Below are 16,536 nucleotides of genomic sequence, written 5' to 3' on the forward strand. Positions count from 1 at the left end.
CGCGACGGCAGATGTGTTGTCGATGCGGAAGAGTACGTGCCGCGGCCTCCCAGTAATGCGAGCGTTTGAAGCCCACCTTGCGCCCAATGTATGCACAGCGAAAGCACACGAGAAAAGCTCGCGGAAGTTGATGTCAAAACAGTTGGTCTCTCCGTTGTTGAACGCCGCTATGAGATCACGCTCGGACGGAGTGAATTGGTACGTCAGTGCCTCCTTCGCGGATATGTCAAGTGCGCAGAGACCGAAATCTTAAGCATCCGTTTCAACCACGATGTCCGGAGGCGGAAGTGCGTTGAAATACGCTAGCGAAACGACGTTCAGGCGAGGGGTGTGCAAAATCATCCACCACCACAGTAGGTCATCCTTCATTGTAGCAGTCACGGGGACGCTCTGGAAGCGGTTGAGCCGAGCCTCGCGGACCCGTAGGCGCTGTAAAAATGGTCTAGCGGCCCGAATACATGTTGCCACATGGCGTAGACTTCCGAGCAGGGACCGGTACCCCTTGCGGGTGAGTGAACTTGCGACGTAGGCGGAAGCTACGATTTTGCGGGCTTTGTCGATTTTGGCTGAAGGCATGGCAACAATTTCTGCGATTGTATCGAGCTCGAGTCCTAGGACTCGCTGGCGCGTCTTCCAGGGAGTAAACTTCTCAGTGCTGATAGCATCGACACCCAGGACGGCAACCATGGAAAAACGGAGAGAACGATCCATGTCAACGCAAGTGGTGTCAATGTCGGCAGCCACGTTAATGTGATCGTCTACCCAGTGATAGTTAAGAAGCCACCAGGAAAAACTGCATTCGAATGACCGCCGTGAACATGAGAGATCGCTCCGCCAAATATCTCGTAATAGCCGGGAGACCCCGTCCATCCGAAAGGTGCTGATAACTCGACGATCAATACGTTTTCTTCTTTGATAAGACCGGCAAACAAGTACACACTGTTGCTGTGGATGCTGATGTGGCGGAAGGCAGATGCCACGTCACCTGCCATTACACGGACAGCCGCACTTGGAAATCGTCTTTCCTTTTCAAAATTTCTCGCGCTACGGCATCGCAGTGGGCGTAGTCCGGTTTAGTAATGCGGTTTTGGTCCGTGCAGTCGTTGATCGAAGTACCATCCGGGTAGGATAAGTCGTGGATTGTGCGACCCGACGCGTTGGCATCTTCGCTTCCCTTGTCGACGACGCCGAACGGACTTATAATTACTTCGGGCCACTGCTCAAGCAGATCAATGTCAAGAACCAGGCATCTCCAGGCGTCTTGCTCTTTCCGGATATTCTTGCGCAATATGCTGACGCGTTCTTGAGCAGAGCCATGATTTGGTGGCCGAACCACTTGTCTGGGTGGAGCCGCCCTTAACTTGACTTCGACTCCTTCACAAGCAATCTTGTAACGTTGATTTAAGTGCTCGTAACCTTCACACAATTTGTTTAGGACCGCCGGAACGATGTTCTTGTTTGGGCGATAGTCCTCCACTGTTTGGCCTCGAATTAACTCTACGAATGCAGGTAGCGGGAGCGCCGACCGGCGTGCAAGGTCCGATAGAGCGTGCTGCAATGGTTGGTTAAGCAGGTAAACCGGGCCTTCTGCGCTTTCGTGCATCGCAGGGTAGTGTTGTTGGGGCATCTCGATGTTAAAACTGGCCATAACCTTGGTAAGCTTGGCATGCCGAACTTGTTTGTGCAGGTCTCGACGTATCCTTGCGTTGTCATGCGTCTCACTTGCTCTTTGACTTGATATTACAGGGCGAATCGTGCGAGTCCCTTCTCGGTCGACCGGCCTCTCGGTGGTACTAGTACGTACTTCCACAACACTGCTAGAGCGATCTGAGTGTATACCAATCAAACCCTGCGGGTGGGTGCGCGAATGCATAGTCAGAAGAGTCAGTATAACCGTGGGTGACGGTGTAGTCGGTCCGGACTGTATAGTCGAAGAGGGCTGTATAGCTGTGGATGACTGTATAGTCGACCCAGACTGTATAGTCGCAGGGTGCTGTATAGCTGTGGATGACTGTACATGTATAGTCGGCCCAGACTGTATAGTCATCGGGTGCTGTATAGCAATAGGTGACTGTATAGTCAAAGGGCGCTGTATGGCTATGGCCGACTGTCTAGACGAATCAGACTGTATAGTCGGAGAGGGATGTATATCCGTAAGGGCCGCCTCGCTTGTGACGAGCCATCAGTCGCAACGGAAAGCGGAGGCTGCGGACCGGGCTCGGAGGCCACTTGCGGTGGGTTTTGATAGGCAAAATGACCCTCAAACACGCTAATTTCCCGCTCCCGCGCGAAATCGCTCCCCCACCGCTTCGCTCCCACCCTATCCGCCTCCCCGCGCTTCTCGTGCCGAGGAAGTGGCTTTTGCGTTGACGCCTCACTAAACTTGCTCTCAACCATTGTTTCTGCAGAACTTGATCTATTATCCTGCATTAGGTGGCTCTCGTACCGAAAGGATGCCGAGCTGCATTCCTCATGGCCCCATCATCGACGCTCGCCTGGATTCGCGCGGCGCGACCCGTACGTCTCGTCGACCCACTGCTGTACTCGCGGAGGCAGGCGGTCCCACCAGCTGTGTGCTCGCTTAGGGTTGCCGCAACGATCGCGGGTGCCTCCAGAACAAGGGAGACCTGCCACATTCAGCAAACACGGTTCTTGACCACGCCGGTTAAGCGGGATAAGACGTCGGACGCCGTCAGGAATCGCAGGTCTTCTAGCTTCGTCGCGGCGCTGGCGTCCGCCGGAGTCACGGGCAACTCTCCCGTCGTTGTCTGCTGGTTGGCTGAGAAAACTGAGGAGGGCCATCACAGCGGCGACTGGTAGTCGATGCCTCGCAGCGCCTCACAGAATCCCATCCACCACGACGCATCATCCACTTGAAGATACCCCAGTGCCGTCCCGATGAACTTGTTCGCGTACATCAGTGTCAAACGAACGCGACCAGGAGTGTTGGCGGGATCAGCTTGCTTGTTCTTCGACACAAACGCCCGCAACCTCGACGTCAGCTTGCGCATGTGGTCGTCCCAGACCTCCTGGCCCAGTGCGTTCAAGCCGTGGATGGCGTCAAGGATATCTTCGTAGGAAGAGCACGTAATAGAGGCCGGAGGGAGCGTTGCTGAAGGACTAAAGTCGCTTGAGAAGTTGGCGCTCGTCGAGCCGTCTTCTAGGCACGCAATTTCGCTGCTCTCCTTGAAGTGCATCACTGTTAGGCCACGGGATCCTAAACGCCCGCTGAAGACTGCCATCAGGACGGCGGGTGTCACTTGGAACCTCACGCAGTCCAGCTCCCGAACACGCAGAACAAAAGACATAGCAGATATAACCTTACCTGTCTCCGTACCGAAGTCACGGAACATTCGACTTGCGGCCAACATGTGGGCTTGCGGAGGATTGTAGTCGCCCTTCGCCTTCTTTGAGCCTTCTGGGAAGCTTGCGCTGGTCAGGTAACAGACTTCAGAAGGAGGCAGCTCTCCTTTCGAGTTCGGAGCCGTGACGATTGTGCCTGCGGATACCCCACCCCATTGAGTACTTTCGCTACCGCGGAGCTGCCGCAAGCGTGCAACCTCATCGCGTAAGGAACGAAGCTCGCGCAACAGGTCCACTGGTGCTGCAGGCTGCGGTACGATGGGTGTTGGGTCAGGCTCTGGATGAGAAGGATGGTCAGCAGGACCCTCGGCCAATGCCACACCGCGACCGGGCTCAAACGACGCCATAAATGTGGACAGGTCGAAGTCTTTCCGGGAGCTCGGGCGAATCTCAGGAGCAGCCGGTGTAGGAGGTTGTACAACTGGTGGGGGGAGCTGCACGATCGGGACAGTACCCCCTGCTGACTTCTTCGCCCTCTTAGGCTTAGGAGTCGCCGCCTTGTCCTCCAGGCCGTGGTCGGACCCGTCTTCAGTGGCTTCGTCACTCTTCGCTCGACTGGTAGTAGCTGCAGGCGACGGGGTCGTGCGCTTGGGCGCCTTCTTCTATCCTTTGCGGGCCTCGGCCGGCGCTGGAGAGGAAACGTTGCGGGCGGCAGCTCGCTTGCTCGTGTGAATCGGCGGAGGGTTCGAGGTGCTGCGGGCGGATGTATTGGTCCACGTCTCCTCTCCACCAGTGACGTCGACGACGACGTCGGCTGCTGGGACGGTAGAGGCGCTGTCCGACGGGGCCGTGGTGGCCCTGGACGATGGCGAGTTGGGTGCGCTGGAAGACATGGTGTAGGATGAACCCCCTTCTTTCTTGTTCGTATCTCTTTCTCTCCAAATGCAAAGTGAGGAGTGGAGGCCACGTGTGTGGTTGGCAGCTTTCGGGGAGTACACGTTCCGGTACTACACCGGTAGTACCGGTCACGGATAATCTCGTGTGGAAAACACAATTCCCTTCCTCCGCTCCGCTCCACTTTGGAATACACACTGGCTAATCTGTTACTACGCGAGAAATCCTCCCGGAAAAGAGTCCCAAGGAGGATGGCTAGTATACCATTTAGAAAGAGAAGACGTGTGGAAGCTCCATGTAGCTGGTAGCAACACATTTAACCATCAGCAATCCCGCTCAAAACTTGATCTACTCGTCCTCGAACAGGCAGGACAAGCCATTTGTCGTCAAGATGAGCCTCAGAGAATTATCCTATTTGTAACGGGATACGTAGCCCTAAGTGTACCCTGGTTACATGAAGTGTGACACTTCACACTTCAGGAGTATGACACGTCATATTCCGGGATATTTGGTACAAGGTACCAAAGTCGTTCAAAGCCAACCATTGGTTAAATGACATTGCATTTCTATAGGTAACCAATAGTTTGTATTAAACCCGAACTTATCCTACCTATAAATATACTCAGTTTACAATCTACCTTATTTAGGTCACTTCGCTCTCTTTAATTAAAGAGGGGACCTGTGAACTGCCGTTCACTGAGAGTTTGTATACTCTCGGAAGATAACTTCCTCTAGCGCAAGGTGCTGTGTGACCCCGTCACACTATTGATTGATATCATCAATTCACGACCCTCCAGCATGCTCAGAAAAGACTCAGAAGATAAGGCCGACTACAACGACTGCCGTAATCTCAGTGCACTAGCCTCATTCTTCAGGATACAGTGGAGAAAACCGAAGCTAGCGGCATTCACAGCAGCCAAGAAACTGGCTGCAATAATGCAACATATATATTCGACAATACAAACAGGATGACCCACCGAAGCGCATTCGAAGAGTATCTTCAGCGGACGGAGGAACAAATTTAACTAAAGGCAAACCCTGAGAACCGTTTAATAGCGTATCATAGTAAGGCTTCTATAGGATAAAAAACATACCCAAATAGAAGGCCATTTGAACCACGTTCCATACACCTTGGAACGGAGCCGTGTTGCCCATTCTGGTCATGTACATTGTGACGGCCGAGGAGCAACAAGTGGACCAGAAACTGCTGTCTGGCACCATCCAGAACGACATTTTGAAGGAGTTTATGGTGCGCAACACATTCCTGGCCCGAGCATGAGGATCATTCAGGATATCTTCGGCTACACGTCCGAGTATATGCCAAAGTACAACTCCATTTCGATCTCAGGATATCACATGCAAGAAGCACAAGCAGACGCCCGGCTGGAGTTGGCCTTTACCGTAGCTGACGGCATTGAGTATGTCCGAGCAGCACAAGCGGCTGGCCTCGACGTAGACGCTGTGGCTCACGACTATCATTCTTCTTCGCTTTTGGCATGAGCTTTTACATGGAAGTGGCCAAACTACGAGCAGCAAGGAAACTGTGGGCCACTTTGATGAAAGACAAATTTTAACCGAAGAATGGCAAGAGTTTGCTGCTACGAACTCACTGTCAGACGTCGGGATACTCGCTGACAGAGCAGGATCCATACAACAAAATCATGCGGACGACAGTGGAGGCTATGGCTGCTGTCATGGGCGGCACGCAGAGTCTACACACGAATGCTCTGGATGAGGCATTGGGGCTACCTACGGAATTCAGTGCTCGCTTGGCCCGTAACACGCAGCTGGTGCTTCTGGAGGAGACTAGCATTCCGCGTGTGGCCGACCCGTGGGGTGGATCGTATCTGATGGAAACACTTATGCAGGAACTGTACGATGCAGCGTTGGAAATGATTAATGAAGTGGAGGAGCTGGGAGGAATGGCCAAGGCTATTGAGTCCGCGATGGCCAAGTTGAGAATCGAAGAGAGTGCCACCAAGAAGCAGGCGCGTGTAGATTCCCGTGAAGAGACAATTGTTGGTGTGAACAAGTACGTGGTGGAGAATCCGGACACGGTGGACGTGCTCACGATCGATAACACGGCGGTACGTAGGAACAGATCGCCCGTATTAAGGATGTCAAGACGAGGCTGCAGCTCAAGCGTGTCTTCAAAAGCTACGCGACTCGGCGGCACTGACGGAGAGTACAGGACCGGGCACACGCCCGATGTACCTGCTCAATTTATCTGTGAGCGCGGCACGTGCACGCTGCACTGTGGGGGAAATCTCGGAGGCCCTTGACGACGTTTGGGGTCGACATGTCTCGAAGAGCTCCGTCGTATCTGGTGCGTATCGTAACGAGTACAAACACAACGACGAGGCTGAAGCCGTGTACAACGCTGTCGTCAAAAAGATTGAAGCGTTTGCCGAGCGTTTCGGTCGTCGGCCGCGTATGCTGGTCGCCAAGATAGGCCAGGACGGCCACGACCGTGGAGCTAAGGTTATTGCCTCCGGGTATTCAGATATGGGCTTTGATGTCGATGTTGGGCCTCTCTTTTCGATACGTCGCTGCTCAACTCTTGTGTTTTATTAGTTGTAGGCGCTATAATTTTGTTTTACACTATCCATTACGCCGGAAGAAAGTGCGCGACAAGCCGTGGATGCCGACGTTCACTGTATCAGCGTGAGCTCCCTTGAGGCCGGCCACAACACGCTGGTGCCGGCACTGGTCAAAGTTTTGAAGAAGGAAAACGCTGAGCATATTCTGGTGATCTGTGGAGGGGTCATCCCGCCTAAGGCCAGCTCCTGTACGATGCAGGTGTAGGCGCCATTTTCGGTCCGGGCACACGGCTGCATGTTAGTGCGCTCGAGACGTTGCGTGCAATCATCAAAAAGTCGGAAGAAAACGATGCCAAGGGGCTTTGAGTGCTGAGTACATGTATGTGGGACAACGAAAAGGCAAAGAGCAAATCTACGCGAGAGTGTTGAATGTGCTTCTATCTGAAGCTTCCATTCTTTTATTTCTCAATGTCCAGTGTCGTCTTGTGTGTCTACGTATTCCTGCGACCTCATAATTCCAAACATACTGGAGACACATACTTCTCAAAACCCTACATATCAAACCCTACTTACGCGAGTTCGCCTGTCGCACTCATTCCTGACTTCCTTCACTGGACGCCGCTTTATCTTCGAGATCATTCTCGACTTGCGAGGTTTCCTCGATTACTTGACCAAGTGTTGCATTCTGACGACGACGTCGTCTTTTGGCTTGTTGACGACGTCCCGCTGCGGCCTGCACTTCCTCGGACAGTTGGCGCAACGTGAAGTTTGGGAACACTTGGGTCGTGGGCATGTGCATGCCCGTCATGGGGGAGATATCGCTAGACGTGAACCACTGCATAATGGCTTCACGTTCGTAGCTGTGGCCATCCGCAGCGACAACAGGATCCAGCATCGGACAGCCTGTGATTGGACAAATAAGCTGCTCAGGAACAGCAGCCTCGCCTTCGTCCTCTCCTTCGTAGTCCTCGCTGTCTTCGTATGTGTCCCAGTGCATCATCATTTCCTCCTCGGCGTCCTCGTAGTCCACAGACAAGCGGTCAGCAGCAGTGAAAGCACGCACAATATGTCCACGATTAGTGCGCGGTCCACAGTCAATTAGATCGTCATCGTAGCCACCGTCGATGTTCCCGTTTGTTAGACGTCTCGGTGCACTCCAGTACACCCGCACAAACTCGTGTCTCACTTGGCCATACGCGTCCTTGGAGCTCGCCACAAAAGTCTGGACACCCGAGGAAACACCAGAGCGCAGTAACTCACGAACACTACGCATCATAGTCGAGTACGCTTGGGCTCCAAAGAACGCTACGAACGCTGCAGAGTTCTCAAATTGAACTCGTGGAGTGTCCGGGAGAGCGCGCCACACTCGTTGTGCGCCTGTAACAACACGGAACTGACGAACTCTTGTCACTTGGTTGTGTAGCTGCTCCGAGGCGTCATTGAGGAGTGACGGGCGACGCTCCACATGCACCAAGTTGCGGTGCAGCTCGAAGCTCAGCGGCCACCCTTCCAGACTGCGTGTCTGAGCAAATACCTGGTCTTGGAAATTGTCAAGCACCTCCAATCTCGCGCCCGGCGGCAGGATTTTCGAGTAGTATTCGAGTCCTCCGAAGCCAGTGAGGCGGATAATATCTCCTTTTTGAGGCTCTAACTCACTCGACGCAGCGGAAACGTCGAAATTCAAAGCTAGTTGCAGTTGTCCCGCACTTTGCGATTCCTCGTCAGTGAGTTGATACCATCCACGAGAACTCGAGGCACTAGACATGAGACACGGCAACAGCGGCACCACCACAGCTCCAATCAGTTTATCGTCCGGTCCTAGCGCTGATACATTCGATATGCTCGACGAGTTGGATGCTGGTGCAGCATCTTTGGACTCATCGGCGCGATGGAAAACCTGCACGTAGAGCTCCGGCGCGCACGGGAAGTACTGGCGATAGCCCATGGCTGCGTCAGTTGCTGCAGCCGCTGCTCCGACCTTTTTGGTAACTAGTTTGCCGCCTTTGGCCTTGCCTTTGCCGCTGATTTTGTCTCCTGCATCTGCAGTTCGACCGCCTGGGATGCCAACGGTCTGAAGCACTTCAGTCTCGGACGGTAGCGGGACGTTGAGTCTTCCTGTTTCTTTCCAGCTTGGATTGAGGTCGCGATGTTTGACGCTGGACACGAAGCGTCCGCGATCCAACGATAGCACAACGTATGGGTTAGAGTAGCTTGGCGTCCACTTGAGCAGACTACCCAGCACAGCAGGCGGAAGGTTGCGAGCACCCAATACATCCACACTTAGAACACCAGCGGTTGGCTGCACGATTAGTGCCGAGCTAGTGCTGCTGGTGCTGCTGGTGCTGCTGCCACTAGGTGGCGCGACGCTGCAAGAAGCCATGGCGACGTGAGAACGAGAATGATGCAGTAGCTGGTTTGTCGTCTGCGTCTGTTCCGACCTGATTCACGAGCGACGGGCCAAATGGACCAATTTGGCGTAATTTTTGGTCCTCACTTCAACGTCGGGCTCACTCTTCTAAAACTTCTGCCGCCCGAGGATTTGTACTGCCATTGACATTTTCCACAAGCGAGTTTGTTGTGGTTGTCGGTGGGAGGCTGAGTGCAGAGCAAAACAATGCTGGAACATTTGAGCTGTCTCGGTCCGAAGTGGTAAAAGCCGAGCAACGCGTTTTAATACATGCACTCGTCGAAAGAAATCGTAGACAGCTTGTTATTTTATTAAATACACTGAAGCTTTTAATTAATACCGGCTGCTAACGCGGGCTATCTGGATTGAGCAGGATGACTCTTGAGCCATGCATGGACTATTCCCTCTTTAGAAGCGTACCATTCTGGTCCAGCTGCCAACCTTCGTGGTGACACCGTCGAGTATTTACGGGTGTCCGAATAGAAGCCCTCTCTCCTGAATAAAAGCTCCGCTAAATTTTGATATGCTACGTGGTCCACACTATGACGTTGCCCTGTGGCTGGCAGCAATTGGCCCTGTTTCCAACCTATGACAAACAGCGTGATGAGCCACACTCTCTAATTTCTCTTCTGCGCCTGTTGATGACATTCTCGCTTTCGCCATGAGCTACGGACTCGATGCTTCCGCGAAGTCGAATGAGCGTGGCGCCAAGCGCGCATTCTCCACATCTCCGACGCTCACGACGTCCTCCGACGGTGAGGCGTCCGAGCGCGACGCGCTGATGGGCTCGGACGTCTTGCTTGTGGGAGCCGCGAACCACAGCGGAACTCACAAGATTTCGCACCGCCGCCACTCAACCTTCGACTGGTTTTTGGGTGTGACGTTTCTCGTGATTGTGGCGCTCATCTGGACCTTCGCCAGCGTTTTGGTGCAGTATATTTTCCATAATTTGAGCTTCCAAGGCCCGTTCTTCCTCACGTACGTGGGTATCTCGCTCTTCTCAGTCAATTTACCGCTCTGGTACACGTCGCAAGTGCTCTTCCCAAAGCTCAAGGCCTGGCTTCGAGGCCTACCCACAAATGGCAAGCTGAGCCACGGCGAACTACTCCGTCGCTCGGGCGTGCAGGCCAGTTACAGCCAGATCTTCCGCATCAGCGCCATCATCTCGCCACTCTGGTTCCTTGCCAACTTCACGTACAACGAGAGTCTTAATCTCACCAGCGTGTCTAGCAGTACCATCGTAAGCTCCACATCCACGGTGTTTACGTTTCTATTGAGCGTTGTGGCACTTAAGGAACCTTTTGTATGGATGAAACTGGCGGGTGTCATCCTCTGCATGGCCGGCAACATCTCGACGATCTTCAACGATGAAGGAGCCGATGGCGGCACCGATCACGTGTTTGGAGACCTGGTGGCACTTTTTGCGGCCTTCATGTATGGCGTGTACACCACGACGATCCGCCGCCTGATCCCGGACGAAGAGAGCGTGAGCATCTCGCTGTTTTTTGGGTTTATCGGCGCTATCAACATGGTGTGTCTGCTGCCAATCGTGCTGGCCTTCCACTACTCAGGCATTGAGTCACTAAGCGGGTTATCATTGGAAATTCTGGTCCTCATCGGCTTAAAGGGGCTATTCGACAACGTGTTGTCGGACTACCTCTGGGCGCGTGCAGTGCTGCTAACGTCGCCCACGGTGGCTACAGTCGGTCTGTCGTTGACGGTCCCGCTGGCCATCGTGGCCGATTTTTGGTTCCACGGTATGCGGCCCACAAACGTAACGCTTTTTGCCTCTGCACTCGTTATCTCTGGCTTCGTGCTGATCAACGTCGGCACCAAGCAGAACCGGCATGAGTACCATCCGCAACGCTCTACGGACCGCTCGGATATCGCTCATGATTCCCGCCCACGCAGCAACAGTGCCGGTGGACTTGGTGTATAAGAGAGGAGACTGGTGCTTGGCATAGTTCTCCATGTCTTGAGTATTCTGATTTTTTAGCATGAATTTTTGCCTTTCAAACACTACGCGACATGGTTTTCAGTCAAATCAACGTAGTACCCGTAGTGATTACATACGGATGGATCATGGCATAAGTTCTACATCAACATTTAAACCCAAGACCATGAAGTCCTTGTATTGAACGCTTTGTAGTCGAACGCAAAAATAATAAACACTCGACTGGATTGCGCCAGTTTTTAAACCAGTTTTTTTATTACATTGACACCCCTAATTATAAAAAACGGACCACTTTAGCCGTTAAACACGAAAGGTCGCGAGTTGAAGCTAAAATATTAAGCTCTATTTACGATAAAAAAGCTATTGTAGTACTGTAGAATGCCGTCTTTGTATCTTGGTGCAAGCAATTCCATAGTTGAGGTGGTCAAGTAGTGGCAACGGTATCCAAAGACAATCAATCACTGCAGCCTTATTAGGTGTCCATGGATAAAATCCGTGCACAATCATCTGCGCGTCATATGAGAAAAAGAATTTGTGCACCTTTTGTCAATTATGTGCATTCTGTGCAGAGAAACGCCTGCTGCTTCGACCTACGCTGGACAAACGACACTTGCCAACTTGAAGAAACGAGGTGAAGACGAACGCCGGAAGACCAAAAAGCGACGGAACGACATGGACCTCCCCGCTGTGCTGAAGCTGCAGGTGCTGCAGTTCCTGGACCACTCAGCGCTACATGCAGCCGAGCAGACATCACATGCACTGATGGAGCTCACGCGCGAACACGGTACGTCTTCTTCGTAATCGTTCTCGTGTGAATCCCTGCGATTGTCTAACGTTGCGCAATTCTTTTCTCGATTCTTGCTGCATTTAGAGCTATGGAAAAGTATCTCCGACGCGCATGTGACCTGCAGTGAAGCCTTGAACCGGTCCGACCTGTGGAAGAAAATGGTGTGCATGGCACAGCGCCCTGCAACCGGCGACAAGCAGTTGCTGGGCGGTGTGGAGGCCTTTTCGTCTGCAGACCGACCAAGCGAGTCACCCGTGAACACGCTCACATCCTCGCGTTGTTGGATGGAGTTGCATCAACTACAGACGGCGGACGTGGAACTGGAGGCGGAGCTGACGACGCTAGGCGAGCGCATTCAGCACCGCTGCGGCTGCTCCTCGGGAGAGTCGTGCTACTGGAGCAGCTCGGCGTCAACGAACCAGAATGCAACTGAGTTTATTGACTACGCACTCAATGGACCGTGCGTAGTGAATGCCGTTCAGATTGTCCCGTATCGAGTGTTCTGGCATCCAGACAGCCCAACGTACGCGCCTAAACGAGTTCGGTTCGAGTTCTTTGATGTTGACGACATGGCGACGCTGCAGCAGGGGTCTGCAATAGGGCGGAATCAACCGCTAGGCACGCGCGCAACAGCTATCAAACCATTTTTTGCCTCACGTGACTATGAGGTGAAGAACGACATGACGTTGCAAGAGTTCGTGTTGCCAAGGAAAGTGGCGGCCAGCAAGAAGACTGTGCTGCGGATCACACTGATCGGACGACACCAGGCACAAACATTTCAGTTTCCTCAGGAACTTTTCAACGGCATTGAAGACCAGCGACCCAAATACTACTGTTGTCTGAGCTATGTCAATGTGTGTGGAGTGCCATGGAAACCTGTGCAGACCGAAAAAGAAGCTTCGACGGCAATTGCGCAGCCGAACTCCATGAGTCCAAACCTGCGTATGGCGGCACTCACCGGACTGGCAGTGTACATGACTGCTTGCTACGAAGGATTCATTGGCCGCACCGGACGATGGGAGTGAATCCAAACCTTCAACACACAAGGAAAATACTCAATCATCGAAGTTGACACCACGTACGAATAGTAAAAGAAATAATCTTTATCATACATGTCGTCTAGTCTCTCGCTCGTCACCACTTTTCAAATTCCACTCGCATGCCACACGAACACTCTTTGGTCCAGATTTTGGCCTTTTCATCGAACTTTTCAGTGGCAAATGCATGTCGATGATCCTTGTCAGCCACTGGCACGTACTCAGGCTTCTGTTTCTTTTCTTTCTTCGGTTTTGTCTCTTCATGTTCGTCTCTGTCAAGTTCTACCAAGTGCTGTTTCTTCAAGAGATGCTTCGTCCTGCCAGCCGCCGATCGAAACGCGCGTTTCTTTCGTTTTTGTTTTTCGCGTTGCAGGCCGTCTTCGTCACCATACAAGCGACGAGCTTCTTTCACTAAGGTCCTTCTCAGATAAAGTTGCAGTGGAGCAAAGGCTTCATGTCGTGGGTTGGGTTTGTCCAGGTGTGGCAGCCCACAGAAGGAGGAGTCCGGAAGAGCATATTCGGCTCTGGCACGAGACTTGGACAAGAGCTCAAATGCGCCGTCATGCAGCGTTAGATCCTGCTTGCAGTTGACGCACACACGCAGCGAAAAGTGGTCCGCCAGCACGCGGTCCAGGTACAGCGCATCGTTGCCGCATTCTTCGCAGCATCCAACAGGCAGATCGTCGACCACAGAGTTGCCTGACCCTGGTGCCATTTTGGTTAGCCTTTTGGACTGGAATTCAGTAAGGTGTCATTGTTTCGGGGTAGTGATGACACATTTCTGTTTATCACTCTAAATCGGGTGGACGTGAGTATGGCCGAGACGAAGGCATCCGAGGACGCGCAGACGCTGAGCAAGCTCCCGCAGAAGAAGTTCTACCGCTCGCGTGCGCACTGTAATCCGCTGTCACATAATGACTGCTTTAACTAGTACGTGACTCGACGTATTTGCAATGAAATGCCACCAAGTGAAGAACACTCTAATCGATGATCCACAGTCCGCAGACACCCGATGAGATGGACTGGTCAACTCACTACCCGGGTATTGAGAACCCGTAAGAACCGGCAACTACCAGGAATTTCAAGCGGCTTATTGATTTTGCGTTGCAATGAGCAGGAACGTTGACTTTTTGGACGTCGGCTGTGGATTCGGTGGACTCACAGGTTCGTCGTGCAAAATGACCTATGTTTGCGTCGTGGACAAATGCAAATGCAATATATTGTGGGTTTAATTGATTGCAGTGAAGCTGGCGGAGCTGTTTCCGGACAAGCTGACGCTGGCGCTCGAAATCCGAGCCAAGGTGACGGAATATGTGCGTCTTCGTATTGAGGCGCTTCGCTCCGAGAACCCTGGCCAGTTCCAAAACGTGTCGGCACTGCGCACGAACGCTATGCGCTATTTGCCTCACTACTTCCGCAAGGGACAGATGGCCAAGATGTTTTTCTGCTTCCCGGACCCACAGTTCAAGACGCGTCTGCACCGCCGCCGCATCGTCCAGTACGTGGTTCTGTATTGGTACGGTGGAATTTGTGAATTAGCAATATTAATGTTTGTTGTTGCAGCACGCCACTTCTTGCTGAGTACGCGTATCTTCTGGCTCCGGGCGGCATCCTGTACACCATCACGGACGTGGAGGAGCTGCACGAGTGGCACGTAGAGAAGTGCTCCGCCCACCCGTGCTTCACTCGCATCCCTGACAACGAACTGGTACTTGACGTTTTTCACTTGATAACGAAACGCTGAAAGCTGTAAAACTCACGCCAATAAAAACTTGTACTATAGGAGTCCGACCCGTGCGTGAAGGCCATGACAGAGGAGACTGAGGAAGGCAAGAAAGTCGCCCGTGGCGGCGGCAAGAAATATGTGGCCGTTTTCCGACGGAAGGCGAATGAGGACGTCGCTGTGGACAACCTTTTCTGGTGAACAGAAAAGTCAAGATCTCTACAGAGATAGATTATTGGACTTCAATGATCTTTTTTACTTTTGAACGAACTGCATCGCTTCTTTTCTTACTATATGCGCCGCTGGCAGCGCACAATTTCTAACTACCAGGCACTTTCGCTAATTCCTTAATGTTTGTCTTACATCAAGCACGCAAAGGGGTCATCGCTTTGTACTGGAGGCGGTGACGGCGGCTTCTCTTCGAATCCACGGATATCGTTTCCAGCGAAAGGGTCGTTGACATCAGGTATCAATGTGTCTGTTGTAGGAACCGACGTCTCCTTCGCTGGTTCACTGGGAAGGAGAGCTGCCTCGGTAGCAGTCGTAGCCGTAGCTAATGTGGGCGACGATATGGCGGCTGGTTGCGAGCTTGATGAGCCCATGACGCCACTCAAACGGTTCGCAAATGACCACGAAGACCGCGGCGACTTGCTTGGAGGTGTAGCTGGCCGGAAACTCGAGCCATCTGAAGCAGTAAGACCCTCGTTGACTGCAGCCGAAGCATCAGTGATATTCGTGTTGATCGCCGTCAGAAAATCCTCCATCGAACGTGACGATGCTCGTCGCTGCTTGCCAACGACAGACAAACTCTGCGAGCGCAGCTCCATCAATATGACGTTGATGTCGCCCTGGGCTTCTTCCAGCACGTCCATGATGCGATCGCTTGTCGCTTGAATTACCACTGCACATAGGCGCAACACATACAAGGTTAATAAGTGGTTTTTCCAGCAGTAGCAGCATAAGTAGGCAGAAACGTACTGGAAAAGTTGCCGTAGTTGGCGTTCATCTCGTTCCAAAGGTAGTCGAAGAGCACGAACACCTCTGAAAAGAGCAGTTGGAAGGCCTCGGTGTCATAGAACAATGGCCAGTTGGCTTGTTGGTCGCGAACAAGCTCGCCATCAAACTTCCAGAACAGACGCGCCACCATGCACGTCACGTTGATACCCGCAGGACCCCACGGATACGTATGATCGTGTGAACCAGGCACCTGACTCGTCACCATGCGCACAGCTTGTGTAGTATAATGCGACGCGAAATATACCAAACAATCCAGACTCAACATGCCGCCAGCACGGAAGTCTGTCGTCGGGTCCGGACGTTGGAAACCCAGTCGACTCCATGATTCTCCAACTCGCTCAAACTGCATGTTCTTAGTGGGCTCAGGAACATCAGCAGTACCATTCTGATCGTCATCACCCAAGTCCAACAGATTACCCTCAGCAATAGCCTGAGGTTGTTCCTTGGTAGACGACTCACTCTCCTTGTCGAATTGCGAGTAGATGGCGTCCCAGAGTGCACGAAGCTTCTCCTCGTACTTTTCGTCTCCACTCACGCAACTCTGCTTCAGCAAGGCAAACCGCTCCTGCATGTGCGTAATGTACGGCTCATCGGGCATTCCTGCCTTACCTTGTCGTGACCACAGAGAGCCCTCAGCACCACCATTGCCACGCATAAAGGCAGGAAGGAGCTCCTCCCGTCTCTTGTTTCGCAGCAAGTCGCGCTTAGTGGCCTGCGCAAGAGCAGCACGCTCGCGTTCGCGTGCCTGCTTATCGAGACCCACCAGACTCTTGCAGCCATCAGCAACACCAAAATGAAGAGCGTACGCTACAACCGCGCCATCCGCATAGCCGCATACGATGCATCGCTCGTCCTGGCCCATACTCAAACTCGT

The 16,536-nt window shown here is 52.8% G+C and overlaps 7 protein-coding genes across 7 annotated transcripts; 4 read left to right on the forward strand and 3 right to left on the reverse strand.

Moving 5' to 3' along the window:
- Positions 1-5,359: 5,359 nt before the first annotated feature.
- Positions 5,360-7,103, forward strand: PITG_01808 (methylmalonyl-CoA mutase, mitochondrial precursor; the record flags this gene model as incomplete). The annotated part of the gene is made up of 6 exons (XM_002908368.1): positions 5,360-5,446; positions 5,488-5,658; positions 5,778-6,284; positions 6,328-6,742; positions 6,833-6,960; positions 7,050-7,103. The coding sequence occupies 6 exons, from the start codon at positions 5,360-5,362 to the stop codon at positions 7,101-7,103; spliced, it is 1,362 nt and encodes a 453-aa protein (XP_002908414.1).
- A 53-nt stretch (positions 7,104-7,156) lies between these two features.
- PITG_01809 (uncharacterized protein) lies at positions 7,157-9,117 on the reverse strand (the record flags this gene model as incomplete). Its single annotated transcript, XM_002908369.1, has 1 exon — positions 7,157-9,117. The coding sequence occupies one exon, from the start codon at positions 9,115-9,117 to the stop codon at positions 7,330-7,332; it is 1,788 nt and encodes a 595-aa protein (XP_002908415.1).
- Positions 9,118-9,805: 688 nt separating this feature from the next.
- Positions 9,806-11,083, forward strand: PITG_01810 (Drug/Metabolite Transporter (DMT) Superfamily; the record flags this gene model as incomplete). The annotated part of the gene is made up of 1 exon (XM_002908370.1): positions 9,806-11,083. The coding sequence occupies one exon, from the start codon at positions 9,806-9,808 to the stop codon at positions 11,081-11,083; it is 1,278 nt and encodes a 425-aa protein (XP_002908416.1).
- Positions 11,084-11,723: 640 nt separating this feature from the next.
- Positions 11,724-12,910, forward strand: PITG_01811 (F-box protein, putative; the record flags this gene model as incomplete). The annotated part of the gene is made up of 2 exons (XM_002908371.1): positions 11,724-11,882; positions 11,970-12,910. The coding sequence occupies 2 exons, from the start codon at positions 11,771-11,773 to the stop codon at positions 12,908-12,910; spliced, it is 1,053 nt and encodes a 350-aa protein (XP_002908417.1).
- A 109-nt stretch (positions 12,911-13,019) lies between these two features.
- PITG_01812 (uncharacterized protein) lies at positions 13,020-13,637 on the reverse strand (the record flags this gene model as incomplete). Its single annotated transcript, XM_002908372.1, has 2 exons — positions 13,020-13,151; positions 13,209-13,637. The coding sequence occupies 2 exons, from the start codon at positions 13,635-13,637 to the stop codon at positions 13,020-13,022; spliced, it is 561 nt and encodes a 186-aa protein (XP_002908418.1).
- A 302-nt stretch (positions 13,638-13,939) lies between these two features.
- PITG_01813 (tRNA (guanine-N(7)-)-methyltransferase, putative) lies at positions 13,940-14,846 on the forward strand (the record flags this gene model as incomplete). Its single annotated transcript, XM_002908373.1, has 5 exons — positions 13,940-13,977; positions 14,037-14,086; positions 14,165-14,420; positions 14,486-14,630; positions 14,706-14,846. The coding sequence occupies 5 exons, from the start codon at positions 13,940-13,942 to the stop codon at positions 14,844-14,846; spliced, it is 630 nt and encodes a 209-aa protein (XP_002908419.1).
- Positions 14,847-15,004: 158 nt separating this feature from the next.
- PITG_01814 (uncharacterized protein) lies at positions 15,005-16,524 on the reverse strand (the record flags this gene model as incomplete). The annotated part of the gene is made up of 5 exons (XM_002908374.1): positions 15,005-15,142; positions 15,251-15,546; positions 15,624-16,005; positions 16,062-16,080; positions 16,181-16,524. 5 exons carry the CDS (start codon positions 16,522-16,524, stop codon positions 15,005-15,007), a joined length of 1,179 nt encoding a protein of 392 aa, XP_002908420.1.
- Positions 16,525-16,536: the final 12 nt, after the last annotated feature.

The sequence above is a fragment of the Phytophthora infestans genome, genomic scaffold, assembly GCF_000142945.1.
Source record: "Phytophthora infestans T30-4 supercont1.2 genomic scaffold, whole genome shotgun sequence".
In the NCBI taxonomy this organism is placed as follows: domain Eukaryota; phylum Oomycota; class Peronosporomycetes; order Peronosporales; family Peronosporaceae; genus Phytophthora; species Phytophthora infestans.